The sequence below is a fragment of the Carassius carassius genome, chromosome 20 (genome assembly GCF_963082965.1).
Source record: "Carassius carassius chromosome 20, fCarCar2.1, whole genome shotgun sequence".
In the NCBI taxonomy this organism is placed as follows: domain Eukaryota; kingdom Metazoa; phylum Chordata; class Actinopteri; order Cypriniformes; family Cyprinidae; genus Carassius; species Carassius carassius.
In genome coordinates, this window is record NC_081774.1 from 28,888,685 (window position 1) to 28,911,078 (window position 22,394).

A 22,394-nucleotide genomic window follows, 5' to 3' on the forward strand; every position below is an offset into this window, starting at 1 on the left:
CTAATTCATTAAAATACATGTGGATACACAGAATATTATTCTTGTGAGAAAAAATATATTTTAACAGGCTTATGTTTCATTCTTATTTATTTATTTAGCAGATGCAAATAATGCAAACAGTCAGTGACAAGTCGTTCGAGATTTGATCCATTATAAACTGAGCAAAAACACAATTTTACCGATTTGGAAGAAGTGTCTCGACCTTTTATGAAATAGACAACTCCCAAAATGTTAAATAACAATGTGATGATAATATTATAATATTGTGGCGTTATTGTTAACCTAGAACTGAAGAATAGCTATCAAACTGCCACTGTCATCATTATTACACACCGTATATGAAAACTAAACTTATCGCTAATAGATAGGTTTTTCTGTGTGATTTCAAAGTTATTTATCTTAAATCTAACTTGTGACGACAATAGCTGAGTTAATTCAATATGACATAATATACACGTTATAATGGAGGGGTCACATCGGGAGGAACCATTTCTGCCGGATCCGTGGGGTGGGAGGAGGAGTGACGTAGATTATGACCGCGTCTCTGGAGCGAACCACTACATACAGAGGCGCGGAGTGTAATTACTCCGAGAATGATACTAGATAAGGTGCTAAACACAATAACATCTAGCATACATGTTAGTCTCAAAGCTTTCAGAATGACTGTCGTGATGTTTCTGATAAGCAATAAGTTGGCACTACAGCAGCGCGAGGACAGAAAGTCTGGATGTCCCCTCCTGAGTCTCAGTGGTACAGTCCACTGGTAAAATTCCGAGAATTGAGAAGTGCGTCTTCTCAGAAGAGTTCTTCCAAGAACTGTCTTCGGTGGACACTTCCAAGAAAAATACACCAGGTGATTTTCTTCTATCTAGCAACAAGTCTAGACTAAACACGATACGCTCTAAAGAAACGAGTTATTTCTATAGTTGTTTATAATTTTGTTTTACGCCAGATTACTTTCTTGTATTTAGAGCTGTCGTGTTATAATTACGCAACTCGACTTCTGTTGGCCTGATTGCGTGAAATACTAATCTCATTCGTCTCATTTGTCAGTTTCACTCTCTGTATTAGATTCAGTGAGGTTAAGCTGATTTAGGAAGCTCTGAATTGTATAATAAAGACAGGTTTATGCAACTTTATATGGGAGGGAAACTAAGTTTATTTCCTATAATAGACAGCCTGCGTGGTCATAAAACACTAGACGCGAATAGATAATATACATTTTAAATGTGGAAAAGTTTTATTATTTTGCATAGGTTTTCTCTGACTTTGTCATTCACTCATGCGCATGCGATTATATGCTGGTGAACTCTCAAATGTATCTATTTCATGGAAAATGCAATACATTATCAGTGGTCAATAAATCCAGCATGCGAATATGTTTTATGTTCGAGTGCGTCAGCATGCAAGCATATTAATGTCGCGAGATTATTTATGTTTCACTGAAACATAACCGTATCAAATCGAAACGCTCGTTTGACACAAAACACCTGTAATAGAGTCTACTCATGTGGCTTTTATTCATAAACTTGTCGTCGTAATACTTTTAGTCAATATGCCACAAGGTTTGATATACCATATGAGCAAGTGTCACTCACGAGGAAGTGTCTTAAATTATATATTCTGCTGTTCCCTGATGCAGAATTTCTGAAAAAGTATCAAAAGCGTAAAAACGTCGTCATTGAGATCTGGTTGATTTCGTGACCGAAGTAAGCTGCCTACTTAGATGGCCTTCTCGGAGGATCGTATCTCTAATATGAAAGCATTAATAATGCTGTTTAAAGTTGTCTAGGTAGGCAGCTCTCTAGGTTTGTCTGCACACTTTGGTCTCTCAATTCAAATGCATATAGTAAATATAAAAATTATACGAATATAGCAGGATTTTAAATAGTTGAGAGTATGTATAAAGTGTACAGTGCATATGTGTAAAACATCACTGAGAGATCTTACAATAAATGAAGAACTACTCAAACTCTTCAATAAAATGAACAGACTCAAAGCAAATGTTGACTACAGAGACAAAGAATATTTAATACATAATATTGTTAGGCCTGAATGTAAACGTAGATCATATCTTCAGTTTGCAACTTTGTGGACATCTAGTGTTCATTTGACTAAACTTGCACACCTTCAGTTTTGACATTAAGATTTTAGGTTAATATAGCCTATTGTGTAAAATTAGATGTAACTATACAGATTTTTAATAATATATATATATATCTGGTGTGATGTAGTTTATTTTTAAAAGTTTACTAGCCAAGTGGAAATGTATGCATGCATTCATTCAAATGTTTTACTTGATTCTGGATGCTTTCTGTGCAGGGGAACAATGTCAGGTGCAGCAGACGGCTGCATTAAGTTCACTCGCCATGCTGGTGATGTGCTGTTCAACTTCAACCGCCTCCGCAGCAGAAACATCCTGACCGATGTCACCATTGTGGTCGGTGGGCAGCAGTTTCGGGCCCATAAGACAGTTTTGATGGCGTGCAGGTAGTGCTATGATTTTTGCATTTTGCAAAATGTTAAATACATGACATGCAGAGCAAGTGACATTTGTATTGCATCTTGTTTTTTTCCCAGTGGCCTCTTCTACTCCATGTTTGCAGAGGCTCATAAAAGCAACTTGGGCATCATAAGTTTAGATCCAAATGTGGACCCCGATGGCTTCGCCATATTATTGGAGTTCATGTATACGTCTTGCCTCACGCTTAAAGATAACTTTATTATAGCCACCCTCAACACAGCCACATACTTACAGATGGAGCATGTGATGGACACATGCCAGAGGTTCATAGACTCCAGGTGAGCGCTTAGAAAGGCACAAAAACATTCAAACACAGACATCTGACACTGATTTTTATTTTTATTTATTTTTTGTCTTAAATTACATTACTTAATATTTGAATTATTAATTCAGAATTACATTTAAAAAAGCAGTTCACTTCATTTATGATGAGATTATTTTTCATTTTTGAATTTAAATTTATTCATTTATTTGGGTAATAATTAGGGTGATACAACTTTCCTGATATCATAATGAAGAATATATGTATAAATTAAATAGAATGGCATCACCATTTATTGTTGTTTCTTAGGGGAAAAACTGTCTGCTAATATTACGTTTCTATGTTTTAAGTCTTTAAGTCTCTTAAAATATCATATAATTTGACTTTTTTGGACATGGCAAAGTTAATTTACATTTGAATTTGTCATGTAGTCTAGCCCCTAAAACATTAAACATTATAATTCATGATATTTGTAATTTTGGATACTGTAAATGTAATAATATAATGTTCTAATATATATATATATATATATATATATATATATAAATATTTATATAATAATTGTTTTATACTGTGGATATAATTTTAATGCCGTATATAGAATTTTTGATTTATTATAATATTTTATTTATTATAATATTTATTAAAAATATATATTTTTGAACATTTTAATGGGTATGTATATATGAAAGGTGTAAAAAAAATATTGTATCACTTTTTTTCATGATTATACCACATGACATTTGTTAAAGTTAGTCATTAAATCAAACGATGGGTAAAAATAGTATAAAGGTTTTTCAAAACAAAAAGAAACCACTAAGAATACAAGGATTACAGAACTGGCCCTTAGATTTCTTTTCTTGATCTTGGATGCTGTTATTAATCACTGACTCATCATCTGCTGGTTTTCTCTAAAGGGGCTTGTGTGTAAAGCAGAGCAGAGCAGAGATGCTGGTTAATCACGGCTGTTTATCTTCAGAAGCTCCCTTCCTCCTCAGCGATGCCCTGAACACCCAATCCATGAACTTTAGCACTTACGCTCCTCCCAGCTTGCACTATTCAGTCAACACTTCCACCGAAAACCCTTCTTGCTTCTACAGACATCTACCTCTCCCCATGGACACCTCCAACACCACAAACCCGCTCTGGCAGATCCCAAAGACGGGCGTAATAGCCCGCCAGCAGCACTCCCCTCCAGACAGGACCGAGACTAACGGAGGAGCCACAGAGGCTAGAGAGGAGAGGAACCGTCCATCTGTGCTCTTCCGTTCAGCTCGAGCCGAGGGAGACAGGAAGACTCCTCTTCTGAATGCAGAGGTGGAGAACACTGAGCCGTGTCACAGCAGCGGCCCCAAGAGCCCTCTCAGATCAGACTGCCAACCCAACTCACCCGCAGAGTCCAGCAGCTGCAGTCGAGGAGTGGCGTCTCCTCCCAGCTCCATCAGTCACCCAAAGGTGCGCAACTGGAAGAAATACAAGTTCATTGTGCTGAACTCCACAGACGGGGCGGATGACAAGAGCTCACCGACTCCATCCCACACGGCTGCAGAATCCACCAACAAGAGCAGTGAAGCTTGGGGGAAGCTCATTATGGATAGTAGGTCAGTGAAGCCAAACTTTAAGGATGGCAGTGTGGCAAGTATTAGTATTTGACGCATTGTTCTTAAACACGGTGTCATGTGTTTTAAGCTCTGCAGATGAGTGCATCAAAAAAGAGGAGCACGACTCTTCACTTCCCAACACTTTGACCGAGGAGAGCAGCACTCGACCCACACGATCAGGTGAACACACTTTCTGCACAAATGGATTTTGGACCTAAAGAGCAAAAAAAAATATATATATTTATTAGTATTTAGGTATGATATTATATATAATGTAATGTAATTCCTAAATTATATTAAATATTAATAATTATTTTAAAAAATAATATACATAATAATAATAAAACAATAATTGTGAACAATTGTGTTCACTTAGAGGTTTCAATATTTTAGTATTTAGTATTGTAATTAGCAGAGGTGGAAAGAGTACAAAAATATTCTACTCAAGTAAAAGTACCATTACATTAATGAAATTTTACTTAAGTACAAGTAAAAGTACCAGTCTAAAAATCTACTCAAGTAAAAGTAAAAAGTAGCTCATTTAAAATTTACTCAGAGTAAAAATTACTTAGTTACATTTTAACAGTGGGAGGGAGTCAAAATGGGACAGGCCAAGGGTGTCAAACTCAGTTCCTGGAGGGCCACAGTCCTGCACAGTTTAGATATAACCCTAATTAAACACACCTGATCCAGCTAATCTAATCATTTAGGTTTATATGAAAACTACATATGTGTGCTGGAGCAGGGTTAGAACTAAACTCTGCAGGGCTATGGCCCTCCAGGAACTGAGTTTGACACCCCTGTGATAGGTCTATTAATCTCAAACTAGTTGTTTTTAATTAAAGGAATCAGTTATTTAGAATAATAAAACATTTGGGCTGTTACCAGGCAAATCAGTATCAACAAACTCATCTTTTAATGCAGAGGAAATGCAGAAGATTCATTGGAAGTGGCATTTAGATGTATTACACTGTTTAGTGCAGGACAAGAATGCATTTAACCTGCAGTTACAAATGCATGAATAATGTTTTGATATACAAGACATAAAATGTTGAATACTCATTTGAAATGATAAGAAATTAATTATTTAAAAAAATCAAAAGATACTTTAAATGTGAAATTAAAATGGCCAGTATGTGTCAGCAAGTCACTGTTAATAAGTGAGTCATTGCGATTGAACCGAATCATTTAAACGGTTGATTCATTCAGGAACGAGACACTGTCACGTTGCTCAGAGACGCAAAACTGTGCTTTGGTGGCTGTGTTTGGAATTATTTTCTGTTGTAGAAATAGAGCTAAAAAAGGCAATATGGTGTCTAAAACGCAAGTCTCTTAATTAACTTGTTTACTGAACTGTTATATATATGTATGTATATATTCATGATGATTTTTGGAGGAAAAGATGGCATTCTTTGTGTGATTTTGATTTAATATATGAAATTATATAAATATGTGAATTTTCTGCCCCTATATCTTCAATTTTGTGATCATTCTAAATGCATTTTAGGAGACTGAATCACAGTGAAAGAACGCACTATAAATGCGCGCGCACATCATTAAAACAAAAATAGCACACTCCTCACCACGGTCTTTTTGGCTAATTTGTGCAAAACCTCTTGCTAAAATGTCAAAGCTTCATTTTAACCACCAATGCACCGATGCAATTATTTAGCTTACCTCTACATTCTTGCGAAGGGTTGATGTCTTGTCGAGATTTTATAAGCTGCTAGTTTGGTCTTCCTAGGCAAGTACAGCTTACACTGCATAATAGAGCATACATATGGCCAGGGGTTCACTTCATTTCCTTCGAGTTCAACTTCAGAATATGACGGGGTTTCGTTTTCAGCGGTGTCTGCACAACTAACGCCTGTTTTGACCGTCTGCATCTTTCTTGTGATTTTAGCGCCAGTTTGCCCTCCTGCCCATTATTTACTGCCGAAGTTTCCAGGGAGCGATTTATTTATTTATTTTTTTATTTTTTACTCAGTAATTAATGTGTTTTAAAATGTAGCGAAGTACAATACTTCAAACAAAATATACTTAAGTAAAAGTAAAATTACAGATTTAAAAAATTACTTTAAAAAGTATTAGTACACAAAAAAGCTACTCAATTACAGTAACGCGAGTAAATGTAATTCGTTACTTTCCACCTCTGGTAATTAGTAAATAATAATAGCATCTGTTTGTCAATAATAATCTTTAGTTATTACGTTATTATAGTTATTATATTTAGTTATTAAGTATCAAAATACTAGTAATATAAAAATCTTTTAATAGTTTCAGTCAAATTTAATAATATTTAGGAATACATTGTGTATATGTATATGTGTGTGTGTGTGTGTGTGTGTGTATATTATATTTAAGTGATGTAATGATGATTAAATATTAAAATGTTTTAATAGTTAATATTACTAATATTCAACAATATTTAGGTATTCCATTATATATTTGAAGTAAACATACCTGAGTTTTATTTTGCTGTTGTTGTTTTGTTTCTCTTTGGGGCCCCCTGTTGGTCACAGGGCAGTATGTGAGGTGGATGTGAAAAATACAGACGAGTTTAAGAATCTTATTGTTATTACGTCATTATTATCATCACACTCTGACCTATCAGATCTGATTTCCAGTGTGTCAATGAATCCTAATAGCTCTGGTGTTGTGTTTCAGAGCGGGACGGAATCTACTGTAACGACTGTGAGTCCAGGAGCGAATCTGATGCAGAAAGGCCACGGTGGCTGCAGGACGGAAAACCGTACAGATGTAGCCGCTGCCAGGCCATGTTCTGCTATAACGCAAACCTAGCGAGCCACAAGTCCGTCCACACAGGTAATTCTGCGGCGCTTTGGAATTCACTCAAACCTGTGTGTTGCACTTTTACATATTTATACTGGTTTGTTATAACAGGAGAGAAACCGTACCGCTGCAGCGTGTGTGGAGCGCAGTTCAACAGACCTGCCAATCTGAAGACTCACTCACGGATCCACTCAGGAGAAAAACCATACAAATGTGAAACCTGTGGCTCACGCTTCGTCCAGGTACAGTCAGACCCCAGAGTGTTTCTGTACTGTGACAATGCAAAGCAAATGCTCTTCATCTTCTGCTTCGGTGGTTTCAGGTGGCTCATCTGAGGGCTCACGTACTGATCCACACCGGAGAGAAACCGTACCCGTGTGACATCTGCGGCACGCACTTCCGCCACCTTCAGACGCTGAAGAGTCACTTACGAATACACACAGGAGAGAAACCTTATCATGTGAGCATCAGCCATAAGAAACACGGGTTAATTTGTAGAAATGGCCAGCAATACATTGCATGGTTTCAAAATTATAAATTTTTCTTTTATGCCAAAAAATCATTAGGATATTAGGTAAAAATCATGTTTCATTTTGTAAAATTTTTGATGAGTAATATGCATTGCTAAGAACTTCATATAGACAACTTTAAAGGAGATTTTCTCAGTATTTAGATTTTCTTTTTTTGCACCCTCAGATTCCAGATTTTCAAATAGTTGTATCTCAACCAAATGTAGTCTGATCCTAATAAACCATACGTCAATGAAAGATACTTTATTTTTTTTAATGACCCTTATGACTGGTTTTGTGTTCCATGGTCACCTATGTTCACATATCATTATTGAATATTTGGACTGAGAAAGCATTTGATGTGAACTGATGAGAAGTGATGTTTCTCATTTCAGTGTGAGAATTGTGACCTGCACTTCCGCCACAAGAGTCAGCTGCGTCTGCATCTGCGACAAAAGCACGGGGCCGTCACCAACACCAAGGTCCAGTCCGGCAGAAGCTCCTCCCTCGTGACCTCTTGAAAACACATCAAGCTCTTCAGAGACGTTTAACAGTTCCTTTAGCCAGAAAAGCCATCAGAAAATACATGGATCTCTGTCTTGCCAATGTCTGTGTTTACTCATATGGTGACGCTGGATATTATTTCTTAAATATGGATTAGTGCACCAGCACTTTCAGGTTCAGCCTGCATGATTTCATCATGATGGTTTAAGATTTTACTGTATATACTGTCTTCCAGGCATCGTACGTCAAGCTCTTAGTCATAGTCTAAGATAGTATGAGATCTCTAATATTTATTTTTTATTAAGAATGCTATTTCACTCCCTTTTAAGTAAAACTATGCATTGTATATAATATATGACAGGGAATATTGGTACAAAAATAATTATTCAAATTGCAGTGTATGTTTTGTCAGTGTGGTACATTTAATGAAGCTCTGCTTTGTCCGACAGTCATATTGGACTTACATGTGTTTGTACAGCTGTTTTTTGGTACTAGAGGACCCAAGGTCCTTGCAATTAAATATTTCATACCAAACAAATGCAAAGTTCTGCTTTGATTATCGTTATTTCTTTTTGCATATTTAATCATCTTACATTTTTGATATTATAAAGTTAAATGCTAATAATTACATACAGCCAGATCACAGGTGTGCTGACATTCAGTGATAAAAACCTTTTTTTTATTTGCTGAGTATACTTCACAGAAATTTTTCATACCAAGAAATTTAAGTTGATTAAGTATGAGTTGGTTTGTGTAGCTACAGTTTTACACACTATTTATAAACATTGTTTTAGTAATATATTCTTTTTTATTAATATTTTGTTTCAGTTTAATTTATTTTTTCTAATTATTACTATTTTAGTTCAGCTTCATTTACATTTTTTAAGTTTTTTTTTTTTTTTTTTTTTATGAGCTAACGAACTTACAATGAATAGCTGTATTATTAACTAACGTGAACAAAAATGAATAAATACTATAGTACATTGTAAGCTGATGCATTATTGTAAAGTATTACCAAAAATGCTTTCGTCTCACTGCAGGACCATAGACAAATCAGTCACTTCACATAAATATACATACAAATATACCTAAAATCTTGATGCAGAATAGAGTCAAGTCAATGAACATATTATATGACATTCGGGCAAGTTAGTGTTGCATACAATAAATAAATATATAGAATTTTTTTTTCTTCATAGAAAAAAACAACCTGATCATGCAACATATTTGCACATTGTTTAACATTAGATAGTGGAAGCGTCACGCTGATTCATTCACTGATATCTCACTTATCAAGCTCTTCTAGTTCTTCCACACAACACAAAACAATTTCTGTATGAATGTAGCTCTGTGCGAAGGGTTATTGTTGTGCAGAAACATGAGAGGTGTTTTTCTCAAGCACGGATTCATTCAGAAAGGCTTATCTGCTTTATGTCACAGCTTTACACCTACAGTGCATTTAAAGGGTGTCAACTATGATTTTCCTCCATTGCACGCGAACAACTGTCAAACAGTGTGAGCACATGCTTTTATAGTTGAGAAACTAGATATTTGAATCTTTTCTATTGTACTTGTGTGTGAAAACAGAAATTCCCAAGTTGCTTGTAGAGAATCATCTTCACATCACCAACTTTACATAAGTTGTTGTATATACAGAAGTTCCCAGGTAACATACTGTCTAATTGACTGTAACTTTTTCTGTTGTTTAAGGCTTTTATTGACTTTCAGCCCTGTGACGTTTAACACTGTAATGTAACAACACACTGAAACAGAATGAAATACACAACCATTAAGATTATTTCAATGTAAAGTTTTTCACGCTGCATTTATTTGAATGCAAAAACAGTAATTTTGTGAAATATTACAATTTTAAATAACTAAAATAGTGCTATTGCAATATATTTTAAAACATAATTTATTCCTGTGATCAGAACTGAATGTCCAGCATCATTACTCCCTTTTTCTGTGTCACATGATCCTTCAGAAATCATTCTAACATGCTTTGATTCTCAAAAAACTATTTTGATTATTAATTCTGAAAACAGTTGTGCTGCATCATATTTTTGTGGAAAACAAAAAAAAATGTATATATAAAAATCTTTTTAAAAAAAATAAATAAATACTGACCTCAGGCTACTGATCTTAGAAATATAAGTTCTTTTAATTAAAAAAAATAATAATTTAGAAATTACTAACAGTTTATGTATCATCATTGAACAATCTTAAAAGAAAATGCTGCTGTTAAGAGACAATAATGCTGGATCTTTATATATATATATATATATATATATATATATAATAAAAAGATGAATATATTATAAAAAGATTATATATATATATATTTATTTATTTTTTTATTTCCTGAGAAGATAACATTTGGTTATGCATATAGTGCCTGTCATATACATGTGAAACTAGCATTCAGCTTTTCTTCTTTTCCTGTAGTGCAGAATTGTGAATTACTGAAATTCAAATGGAGCATCAGATTGGAGTCAGAAGACATTCAACATCAGAACGTTTATTTTTTTTCAGTGGGTTCTGTCATCACTGATATTTCAAATATTGTTTTGTGTTATCTATGGAACGGTCACATCAATATGACAAATTCAGTTTCTTCATGAACAACACAGAGATGCTGAGACAATCAAATAAAAGCATAGAAGCCCCCTTCCCCACATCTTAAAATCTACTGCCTGAGCAAAGATGGCATGTGTTTGGAATACATCAGCCAAGATATGATAAAAGAAAAACATACAGCTAAAACTCAGCTCTCCAGCAAACGGTCCTCAGAACCTGCTGTGGATTATTATACAAAACAATGAAAAAATGTCACCCAATGGAACACAAACAGGTCTGGAAATCTACTCCAACACGCTTACTTCCTGTTGGTCATTTAGAGCTCAGAATGAAACGGTTAAGTGCAGGAGCCAATAGGAACTGTAGTATTTTCCAACCTATTCTTGGCTTATTTCTAATTGTGTTTTATACACTTAATGGAAGATTATCCGGAAGTTAAGAGCAGAAGCGTGCATGTTCTCTTCCTACAGAAGTGCCCTGATCATTATTGTTCAAGCTTGCTTGATTCTCTAATGAAATATTGTTTAATATTGAGCAAGTAAGGATCCTTGCTCAGCAAAAAAAGTGTTCTCCTTTCAGACTTACAAACATAGATATAAGCACACACTCTCGCATCTAAAAAAAACAACAACCGATTTTACTGTTGAATGAGTAAAAATGCCGACAATACACAGACACCTTAATGTTCAAGAATTTGGATTTTTGCTGTGGACGTTTAGCCTTCTTTTTCCAGAATGTTCTTCACATCTGCAAACACCTGAAAGAAGTATTAAGTATTTTAACTTCAGTTAGTTGTCGAGGCAACACTTCACTTTTGGTTTGTTTGAAGCTCATGTTTTTCATTTAATAGGTCTATGCACAACAGAATAACAGCATTTTTGTTTAGCATCATTGTTATATGAGGGACTGTATATTAAATTTGGGATTTTGATGAAAATTTTTCCTTTTGAAGGAATGGTTCACCCAGAAATGACAGTTTGCTGAAAATGTACTCGCCCTTGGGCCATCCAAGATGTAGAGGAGTTTGTTCCTTCATAAGAACAGATTTGGAGAAATGCAGCATTACATCACTCGCACAGCGGTGAATGGGTGCCGTCAGAATGAATGTCCAAGTAGAGTGTTGTGGATTACTGTGGTGTTTTTATCAGCCGTTTGGACTCTCATTCTGACGGCACCCATTCACTGCTGCGGACCCATTGGTGAGCAAGTGATGAAATGATAAATTTGTCCACATTTTCTAAGTTAAGGAAATTGTTGAAGAATTGAAGAAACATATTTCCTCTATGTTTCGGAAGACCTGAGGGTGAGTCAATTTTCATTTTGGGGAGAACTATTCCTTTTATTTTTATTAGTATGCGTTAATGTCTTTCAAAAACTTTTGATTAATAAAGCATACCAAAATAACTTTTATGCAGAACTGCACTAAAACCATCAGTCGTACCTCATCCACTGATTGGGAGGCATCAATCGTGCGCACCTTCCCCTGCTTCTCGTACTGCTCTATGATGGGCCGTGTGGACTGGAGGTACGTCTGGATCCTGAAAATTAAACAAGAAGGATTCGGAAAACTTGAGGGGAATCAAGTGCAAACAAAGAGAAAGTACTCCATATGTTTCCATATAATGCCAAATTATTCAGTGACTTCAACCAAACACAATGCATATTTCTGAGGTCTGCTAAAATGATCACAGTATATATACTACATGCTTTGCATAAAGCTCAATTTATCTGACAACTACCTTTTCTCTAGACTTTCTCTGTTGTCATCGGTGCGTCCGCTGCTCTTGCCCCGCTCTAAACATCTGTCAATACAAACCTGAAACACACAACAGCTGAAAATCACTTTCAGTTGTGATCTTTTTGGTGTTTATAATTGATCAGCTTTACTACTAGTTATAACATGAAATAAAGATGACTCATGTAATCACTCGATCAGTGTTTCAACCGCAGAAAGACATCAGTACAACAGCTTGTAAACAAAAAGTTTTCACTAAACATTAGCCTATATTACTTAACAATTCTTGAATTATTACTAAGTCACTGTGCAAATGGTTTCAACAACAAATAGAAACTTTATCTTTAGATTTAGAAGTTAATGTAACAACTGCAAATTGCATGTTTGCATACATTTTTTTATTTAAGTAAAATATATATATATAAAACAATTGAATTTAAGAGTTTGTAACCTTTAATATTCCAGTAATGTGCGAGTAGATCTTTTTTTCTTTAAGAAGTTTTAGTCAGAATTTGTTCAGTAAACCACTGTTTAATAAAAAAAAAGAAATGAAGAAACTATTTGATTTATTTTTTCCACCGTGCTGATCCATCATGATTGTGCGGCGTTACGATTTCAAAAAATCATTCCATTATTCATTCACAAAGATACATCAGTAATCAGCTGGTACTTCAATCAGCCGTAATGGTAGTGTAATAACTAACTAAAACAGCTGCTCCTCACCTCATTACCACAGTCAAAGAAAAGCACAAACTTGACATCGGCCTTCCCATCCATGACATGGTTCCAGCCCTGCAGATTGTCTTGGTTTCGTGGGAACCCATCGATAAGAAACCGGAAATTCTTGTCATCGGCTTTCATGGTCTCTTCCATTGCCTGACAAAATACAGATGTTCCTTCAGTGAAAATAAATATCTAAAAACATCCATCTTTAGATAAGATAAATGACTAATCTGCTCAGAAAAGGCCATCAAAAGGCTTAATAATGGTATCGCAGTTATGATTTATTCCTATTATGAGACAAGCTTGTCCATTTGTGTCTCTTATGTGCCACTCTTTGAATTCTCCTTCTCTCCAGCCAAAAACAGGAAATGTTTTGTGTGTTTTTCCTGTTCGTTTACATGACAATGGCGTTTTGGGGACTGAAAACGCATCTTTTTAAAAACAAAGTGCCAATGTTACTGTTTCCGTGTAAACACCCAATACAGGAATCTTTGAAAACGGTGACGTCATGCGCGTGCGTGGTATGTGTAAGGTTTGTAGACTTGTGCAATACGTGTCGATTTTAAAGGCAAGTGCGAACAAACATACACAACAATGGCAGAGTATATGGTACTGTTGTAAGACTGTTACTGTAAAAAGCCTGTCCATTTATGTCTATTACGAGCTGTTCTTTGCACTCTCCTCTCCTGATAGTGAAACTGCTGGCATTTGTTATCAAGGTCACGTTCAGTAATAAATCTCCACCGCTAATGTTCCAGTTTCCTTCTACAATCACCATGAGTCATGATGACCTGGAAAGCTTTGGCTTGTTAAGCAGGACGGACCTTTTTCAGCAAGCTGATGGTGATTTCAACAGGAACTATCTTGCCCTCTTTGATGTAGGTGTCGATGAGCTGCCCAAACTCAGAGCCGCTGCGGCTGCGCTCCTCTCTCAGCAGGTCTCCGGCAGACAGGTGAGTGTAGCTGTAGTTCTGAGCGCAGGAGAAAAACACATCACAGTCAACCAACCTGGAAGATCATAAGCGTCTTACAAAGGAGCATGACAGCTGTCATTTATATGAATGGGATAAAAAGAGGGGTGTGTATGGGTTTGGTAACTGAACAGGCAGCTTTGCTGCAAAGACTGTCCAGACACTTCTGACAGATCAAATGTTTTTTAATATCACAAGACACATTTTCAGTCAAGTCTGTCCAAACGTGTGGCCTCAATAAGCATCCACAAACTCATTTCACAACCTTATTCAGATGTCATATGGCTAATAGAGAAGGTTTTGTTTTTTTAGCACTCAAAAGTATAGTATAAAAACAGAGATTGGATCTTTTTCAATAAATCTTTTGCTTTAAATGCAACCTAAACAACATAGTTATAAGAAAGCAGTAGGTGATGATGTTGAAGTGATGTGACGTTATTCTTTTAAACTATATATCTAAAACCATTTTAAACAATTATTCCCATTATCCAAAAAAATGAACCAGAAGAGTCAAAAAAGGTGATTTAAAAAATGTATAATAATCTGGACAATGTCTAAAACGTTGTATTACGATCACTTCCTGACTTTATTTACCTCTTTATGATAAATCATTTTGTACTCCTCTATTGCAAGTTACATTGGATAAAAGTGTCTGCTAAATGAATAAATGTGATTAAGTTTTTTTAAGTCTCTTTTATGCTCACCAACAATAAGATAAGTTAAACAAATATACAGTAAAACAGCAATAATGCACAGATATAACCCTTTTTAAAATGTTTTCAGTTGTCATATTTCAACATTGCACGTATTCATGTGTATTTTCTGTCTTCAGTGCATTTAGTGTCCTTCCATGATCCTTCAGAAAGTATTCAATATTTCACTGTATTTTTGATCAAACTGATGAGCGTAAGACTTTTTTTTTAACAAGCTAAAAAATAAAAATTTAAAAGAAACACAATAAATTATTAATAAATTAATAATAATAACTAAACATTCAAAGTCATATCAGTTGTATGTTTGACACATGTTTTTTTTCTCAATGCTGATGCCAAATCATGACTGAACACTGCACAGACAGCTGGGTGGGACCTGATTGAACACAGCTCCTGTTCATAACCAGGATATATGAATATGGACTCAATGCACATTTTAATTATGAGGAAATTATCTTTCTATTAAATGTATTATACCACCATGTCAGATGAAACCCAGTATCGCTGTTAAAGAGACCAAACGGCGCTGGGAAATAGTTTTTACTTATGGAATGTCTTCGAGGACACACGGAAATAACGAACGATCCTTGCTGCTGCAAATCTGAATCATTAACACTCTACAGCCCCATAAACCCTCGCTATTTTGAATAAACCGCTTCTATAGTTCTCTCTATGAATATGATAAAAGACTTAATGCTGCATCTCTCTCACCTCCACGATTCTCGCGCATTGTGTCCCCTTCCCCGCGCCAGGCCCGCCCAGAACAAACACGACCTGCGGCTTCATCATCACACTCAGCCTGTGCACGACGCGTGGGAGCTCCTTCAGCCTGTGCAGCAGAGTCACAATCATACACCGAGCAGATAAGAGAGAGCTGCACTAATGAATGACCATCGACCCCTGCGAGCCAGGAACAGAGCTGCTTGAACGACCGGCTGATGCGTGTCCAGGAAGTGCGCGGGGTAGATTCCACTTCCGCCGTACACGTGTCCGACCAATCAGAGAGCAGAGGAGTCACTGGCGTCACGTAAACCACGCCCACAGCTCTGGAAGTTCTCTAGAACGCGCACCCCTCCTGCGCCTGGGGTTCGCACGCCAGCATCAGCACCCGTGTTGCCATGTCCGCTTATTATTATACGTATTTAATTTATAACTCATTTTTTTAAAGATGTTTACAAATTAAATGCGAGCATTCCCAAGTGTAGGCCTAATGTTCAGAGTATATTACCGTATTTTAGGTTTGCTGATGCTTAACCTTCATTATAGCACAAACACTGACAAATCACAGTGTTTCTGTATTTTCTCAGAAGAAAAGTTCGTCTAAACTAAAGAACGAGTATAGCTAGTTTGTTTCTAGCACTTAAAGTACAAAACAAGAACAAAGATTGGATCTTTTTTTTAATAACTCCTTTGCCACAACCTAAACAACATGGTCTAAACTCTAAAAAAAATCATGTTTTCATGTATATTTAATTAAAATGTAAAATATATTGACACAAGTTAAGTGACATTAAAAGGTTTTATTATAAAGCTTAATCATGTTAGACACCATACTGAATTGAACACAGATGAAAATGAGGATGTGAGAGGTTGATAATGTCTTTAAAAAAAATTCAAAACTCACCATTTTTTTTTTGTCTACTGAACTTCTTTTTCAGAAAGATATTTCATCAGCTGTACAATCTGTATTTTGTTAAGCAACAGTACAATCCACTGAAGATACTGTACTTTTACACTTCAAAACTTCGTTTTCATTCCTGTAAAAATAAGTATGACGGCCCTAAATAAATAAATACCTTGATTATAGCCTATTCTGGCCACTTTTAACTAGTTAAACATAATTTTAAACAGTTAAACTTTGAAAACATTATTTATTGTGTATTTTGAAAGAACAGTTTTCTCAGTATTGTTTAGCCTATGTTAAGGTGCATATAAACATAATATTAAATAGTGCAAGCACGACAGAGATCATTTTTCACTTATTTAGATTTAATTTATTTAATTACAAAATAATAAGGTGTAATTTAGCATTGCTTGATCCAGCCTTTATGTAAACATGTCCAGTTTGGGTCGCAGGGATTTTGCCAAGTAAGACATGTTCCTGGATCAACATCTTTTGATGATTCTGGATCAACATTATTGTCCAAAAATATAGACTTAACACAATTCCTACCCCTAAACTTAATTTATTCCTAAAATCAGTGGGAAATGATAGCTGATTAACAAGGGTGTAAAAAACACCTAACCCTGATTATAAGCCTAAAACAGACATTTCCTGAAAAAATATATCTGAATTCTGATTGGTTGATTAGAATGTTGTTTCAGGATCAACAAGGATGTTGATCCAGGAACATGTTGTACTTGGTGAAATCACGCTCACCGTCCAGGTTGCTTGTTTTTCTATCGCAATCTGGCAACACCGATCAGCACCTCACTGCAACTGAACAGCGACCATATAGGCACATGTCTGCGTTAAGATTCTCTGCTGTTTTTCATTGGATGAACATATTTAAAAATCACTGCGCTATATGATGTTACAGGGATTTTGCATGCGCTGTTTTTGCTATTACCTCCATCACCATCTTCGTGTTCTTCAAAGATTTGCACAGGGTGTCTTCGCTATGGATGCAAGGGATGGAAACACACAAAGGAAAAACACAAAATTAGTCTAGTGATGCCCATGACATGCATTGCGTTTTTAGAAGTAGCACCCAAGTTTGCATTGTAAATCAGATGCACTGAATCCCTGCTTGGCCGGATCCGTCTGTGTGTCGCTTCCTCCTTTTCAGAAGGAGCCGCATCAACAAAATGTTGGGTAGGTCGTTCACCTGGAGGAAATATAACCAGCGTACCCTCTCTATGCAGCACCGGCTCCCTCTTCACCACTGACATGCCCGAGCCCAGCAGAAAATCCAGGATCAGAGGGCTCAGAGCTACAGCTGGACGCGTGAACTGGAAGGAGGACGGCGAACAGGCGCACACCGGGTGTCCGAATCGGTGGAGGCCGGATCACATCTGCTGGGGACGAGCATCAAGGGCAGTGCGGCACTCCAGCGCTTCGGGAGCAGGCGACACGGATCATCCACACACCCTCAGCTCCACAACAGCACCGTGTTCCCGTTACACTTCTCCATCGGTCTCAAAGATGCGCTAGAACAACGCACGCGCGCGCGCTCTGAAATGCATCAAAACATGTCGACAGCAGACATGCTTTTCAGCGCTTTCACCCGAAGGGTTTATCGAGAAAATATGGAGTTGGAAATGAAGACGAGGGTCTGTCAGCGTTTCAAGGGGTGTAAAAAGTGCCAATGAATATATTGCTCAAATATATCCTCCTTTTTCCGTCATTGGCCACATTGACACCTCTAATAAGCAGGACCATGGGTTGCATTCAGAGCATCGCCTGCAAGCCCCGTATCCGACGGGAGAACATAGTGGTCTATGAGGTCTCAGCCTCCATTGACCAATGCCCGACCATCATTGAGGAGAATTCGCCCATTGTCCTGCGATACAAGACCCCGTACTTCAGAGCATCGGCCGGGGTCGTGATGCCCCCGGTCCCCAGAAACGAAACATGGACCGTGGGCTGGATTCAGGCGTGCACCCAAATGGAGTTCTTCAATACATATGGTGATATTGGCATGTGAGTAATCGGTGAACCAACCAAACAATGACAAGCTCAAGTTTCAGTGCGTGTTACATGATATTGATAGTCAACTCAAACTAAATGTTGGAGGTTTTTACATGTAATGGTGGTTCTGTTGGGTTTGTGGTCTTCTGCTGTTGTTGAGAAATGAATGAGTATCAGGTTGCAAAGTTTGACATCTCTATATCTTTGTAGAATCTGTTCTTTGTATGTAGTATTTATTGAAGGGTGGACCATTCAAAAAAGAACTTAGAATTCTTTTAAAACTCCAGCAAAGTAGCAAACAGGATGCAGAACTCCAATTCAATTTTGAATGAAAAGTAGATTGAAATAGACATTTGTATAACGGTATTTTGACATAAAAACAAATAAACATAATAAAGCCTCTTTTCAAAGTTGTGGAAAAGTTGAAAAAGCCTTAGATTTACTGGTCGTGTGGGGAGGGAATTCATTACCCAGAATATACTTCCTGTGTTGAATTCCATTTCTACTTCTACTTCCTGTGAGTTGTGCCCCATTCATTTTAAACTTGCTCTTATGAATTGAAGGCAGGCAATGCTTATATTCAGAATTCCGATCCTAATCTATCGATTGAGGGAAATTTTGTTGTTCAAGCCCCAAATCAAGCTTTAAATTTCACCCTAAAATACAGGATCATCAAGGAGACCATCAGAGTAGGAGAGAAGCGGACATAGACAGCTTAAGAAGAGATAATTAAAATTAGTGGGAAGGGTAACTGAAAAAACAAAAACAAAAAAAACACGTTCATGAATATTTCATTCACAGCCCCATGTCTTTTAATCACTGTTTTACCATATTTGTATGAGACACTCTGTAATGACCAGGTCTGTGCTCACCCACTGTCCCATCTCTATTCTCTCACCTCGTTCGCCCGTTTGATGTATTAAAGCACTACCGCTCTTTGGACTCATGCCTCTTTTGTTTTCCTGACCGCTATTTTCCTTCCGCAGGTCCAGCTGGGAATTACCTGAGCTTCGAGAAGGACGGGTGAAGGCCATAAGCGATTCTGACGGCGTCAGTTATCCCTGGTACGGTAACACCACCGAAACAGTGACCCTCTCAGGCCCCACGTCCAAGCCGTCCCGGCTAACGGTGAGTATGAACGACAACTTCTACCCCAGCGTGACTTGGGCGGTGCCCATCAGCAACAGCAACACGCCCATGCTCACGCACATCACCAGAGACCAGAGCTTCATCACCTGGCTGGTGGCGCTAAACGCAGACACCAAAGAGCGTATCGTTCTTCAGACGGTGCGCTGGCGTATGCGTGTAGACATTGAGGTGGATCCTTCCATGCCGCTTGGTTCTCGTGCCAAACTGATGGGACGGCAGCACCAGGAACAGCCGCACATTCTCAGCAACAACGAGCCCATCCCGCCCAATGCTCTGGGCAGGCCCAATGCCAACGATGCCCAGGTGCTAATGTGGAGGCCCAGGAGAGGACAACCTCTGGTAGTGATACCACCCAAATAGGGGTGTCTTTACAGTGCCTATGGGACATTGAAGACTGCATGCACTGTTTGGCCTTTGTGGATTCCCAGTTTTGTTGGGTTTCTCAGTTGCTCTGAACTAGTCAGTCGAGAAGGGAAGTCTCTGCGTGCACCATGAGGTTTAACTACCTTTACTTGGTCAGACAGCAAATGATCAAGAGAAACTAGTACTACATGAACCCACTAGGTTTAAGGAATAATCCGCAGAGAAAAATGAAAATGTACTAACCCTCGTGTTTTCTATTTTCTTTGTTCTGCAGAACACAAAAGAAGATTTGCGACCCTGCATCGCTAAACTAGTCATAAGGGTCAATGTTTTGAAATTGAGATTTATACATCATCTGAAAGCTGAATAAATAATGTTTTCCATTGATGTATGGTTTGTTAGGATCAGACAATATTTGGCTGAGATACAACTATTTAAAAATCTGGAATCTGAGGGTGAAGAAAAATCTAAATATTTAGAAAATCACCTTTGAAGTTGTCCAAATGAAATTCTTAGCAATGCATATTACAAATCAAAAATTAAGTTTTGATATTTTCATGGTAGGAAATTCACAAAATATGTTCATGCAACATGTTCTTTACTTAAAATCCTAATGATTTTTGGCATAAAAGAAAAATCTATCATTTCGACCCATACAGTGTTTTTTTTTTGGCTATTGCTACAAATATACCAGTGCTACTTATGACTGCTTTTGTGCTCCAGGGTCACATGTTTTGTAGAATGTTTCAGCTGTTTTTGTCCATACAATTAAAGCCAATGGGGTCCAAACATTATGTAGCGACAGTGCAACTCGACTGGTATCTTTCAAGTCCTCCAGAGCAATGTGATCGTTTTAAATTAAAATTTAAAATCATTGATTAACGCATGCATACGCAGACTACATTAAATATGGCGAACGTCAACGAAAGTCATACCACACTGGTTCCTGCAAGTCATGTCTTAATATGGACAAAACACAGCAGAATACATTCTTCAGTTGTGTTTCATAGAAGAAAGATAGTCAAACAGATTTAGAATGACGTGAGGGTAAGAAAATGATGACAGAATGTTAATTTTTCAGTGAACTATCCCTTTTGGAAAACCCTTAGTGGTAATATATTTACAATTATTACTAAGAGTATTATGTTAAAGTTTTTTTTTTTTTTTTTTTTTTTGCAACAAGGCCCTAAAATTTCAGGCCGGATGTTATATAATGCATGAAAAAGATTGAATGTTTGGTCCCATACAACACAAAGTGAATCCAGTGACATTAAAAGATCCAAGGGAGGTCACCAAAAGTCCAGTTGGAAATGTACACTTTTGTTTTATAGGACAACTAGCAAAACTCTTTGAAACTTCTTTCAGTCGATTGAGACTTGTGACTTTATTTCAAATGCTAGCAATTATCTTTTACGAAAGATAGAAAAAGACCGCAGAGTGCATGAAGACAGCCGCCCGTTGAGGTGGAGAGTATTTAGGAATGTCGATGATGCATTGGGGCTGTTCATCCAATCAGACACATCCTGGCACTGACGAGTCGATAGGAGTTTGTTTATGCTCGCACATGAGTCCGTTTGAGTTTACGCAGTGGGGGCTGCACCATAGGCATTCACCAGATTAGTCACATGCCATACACACTCCATCTGTGCCATTCCACGTCCCTGTCTCACTCCGTCCTCTCCCACTGAGACTCCTTGTGTAAGTATGACACAGACGAAATTGAGTTTCCATTACAAATGTCAGGTTTACCTGTCAAGGGATAAAACGTAAACCCCAAAATGACAATTCATTACCCACCTTTGTGTCGTTCCAGACTTGCATGTTTTTTTTTTTGTTGGACAAAAAGATATTTTTAGGACTGCTTTGTCCATGCAGTGAATTTTCAAAACAACAAACAAAACATCCTTGACTTTTTCTGAAAACTATGTAACTATGTAAAATCATATCCCTAATTGCTGTAGATTTTGGACTTACTTTCAAAATAATGCTTTTGCTAATAAAAAAGAAATTATACAGGGCTGTTAAAATATAAAAAAAGGAACAATAACAAAAATAAATATTCTGCCTGCTGTCTTGGCACGCAATGCAAACGAATATTTAAATAAAGATTTATATTAAGATAGCAGATGTTTTTTTACAAAGAAGGCTCAAGGAAATCAATGTGAAAAACATATATATATACTGAATATATATATATAATTTTTTTTTTAATCCAATATACATTTTTAACTTAGGTTCTTTCATCTTTCTCTGGAGACATACAAACTAACATGCATAAAGTATAAAGTGTGTGGCTAATGCTTTCATGAGACACTGCTAAATGAATACTTATAAATTAC

At 36.9% G+C, this 22,394-nt stretch overlaps 3 protein-coding genes across 4 annotated transcripts; 2 read left to right on the forward strand and 1 right to left on the reverse strand.

Annotated features, from left to right (window-relative positions):
- The first annotated feature begins 705 nt into the window (after positions 1 to 705).
- Positions 706 to 8,737, forward strand: bcl6ab (BCL6A transcription repressor b). Its single transcript, XM_059502416.1, has 9 exons — positions 706 to 853; positions 2,323 to 2,490; positions 2,581 to 2,802; positions 3,704 to 4,387; positions 4,476 to 4,567; positions 7,055 to 7,213; positions 7,292 to 7,422; positions 7,503 to 7,640; positions 8,085 to 8,737. Exons 2-9 carry the CDS (start codon positions 2,330 to 2,332, stop codon positions 8,208 to 8,210), a joined length of 1,713 nt encoding a protein of 570 aa, XP_059358399.1. The 5' UTR covers positions 706 to 853; positions 2,323 to 2,329; the 3' UTR covers positions 8,211 to 8,737.
- A 1,954-nt stretch (positions 8,738 to 10,691) lies between these two features.
- Positions 10,692 to 17,905, reverse strand: LOC132096824 (UMP-CMP kinase-like). 2 transcript variants are annotated; one of them, XM_059502462.1, is made up of 7 exons: positions 17,765 to 17,905; positions 17,483 to 17,531; positions 14,053 to 14,199; positions 13,229 to 13,381; positions 12,510 to 12,586; positions 12,212 to 12,308; positions 10,692 to 11,527 (listed from the first exon to the last, which is right to left on the reverse strand). In XM_059502462.1, the coding sequence occupies exons 2-7, from the start codon at positions 17,492 to 17,494 to the stop codon at positions 11,486 to 11,488; spliced, it is 528 nt and encodes a 175-aa protein (XP_059358445.1). In that variant the 5' UTR covers positions 17,495 to 17,531; positions 17,765 to 17,905; the 3' UTR covers positions 10,692 to 11,485. The 2 variants fall into 2 exon arrangements, with proteins under 2 accessions (XP_059358445.1, XP_059358444.1); XM_059502461.1 differs by lacking the exons at positions 17,483 to 17,531; positions 17,765 to 17,905 and adding an exon at positions 15,624 to 15,886.
- A 315-nt stretch (positions 17,906 to 18,220) lies between these two features.
- Positions 18,221 to 22,236, forward strand: fam78ba (family with sequence similarity 78 member Ba). The gene is made up of 2 exons (XM_059502460.1): positions 18,221 to 18,555; positions 19,530 to 22,236. Exons 1-2 carry the CDS (start codon positions 18,221 to 18,223, stop codon positions 20,050 to 20,052), a joined length of 858 nt encoding a protein of 285 aa, XP_059358443.1. The 3' UTR covers positions 20,053 to 22,236.
- The last annotated feature ends 158 nt before the right edge of the window (positions 22,237 to 22,394 follow it).

Bases quoted from the DNA above. Each gene is read 5' to 3' on its own strand.
- bcl6ab (XM_059502416.1), top strand. From the start codon at position 2,330: ATGTCAGGTGCAGCAGACGGCTGCATTAAGTTCACTCGCCATGCTGGT. The intron at 2,803-3,703 runs GTGAGCGCTTAG...TTTTCTCTAAAG, and splicing joins CAGAGGTTCATAGACTCCAG to GGGCTTGTGTGTAAAGCAGA. The intron at 7,641-8,084 runs GTGAGCATCAGC...TTCTCATTTCAG, and splicing joins CAGGAGAGAAACCTTATCAT to TGTGAGAATTGTGACCTGCA.
- LOC132096824 (XM_059502461.1), bottom strand. From the start codon at position 15,764: ATGATTGTGACTCTGCTGCACAGGCTGAAGGAGCTCCCACGCGTCGTG. The intron at 13,382-14,052 runs GTCCGTCCTGCT...GTATTTTGTCAG, and splicing joins CCATCAGCTTGCTGAAAAAG to GCAATGGAAGAGACCATGAA. The intron at 12,587-13,228 runs GTGAGGAGCAGC...TGTGTGTTTCAG, and splicing joins TCTTTGACTGTGGTAATGAG to GTTTGTATTGACAGATGTTT.
- fam78ba (XM_059502460.1), top strand. From the start codon at position 18,221: ATGAATATATTGCTCAAATATATCCTCCTTTTTCCGTCATTGGCCACA. The intron at 18,556-19,529 runs GTGAGTAATCGG...TTCCTTCCGCAG, and splicing joins ACATATGGTGATATTGGCAT to GTCCAGCTGGGAATTACCTG.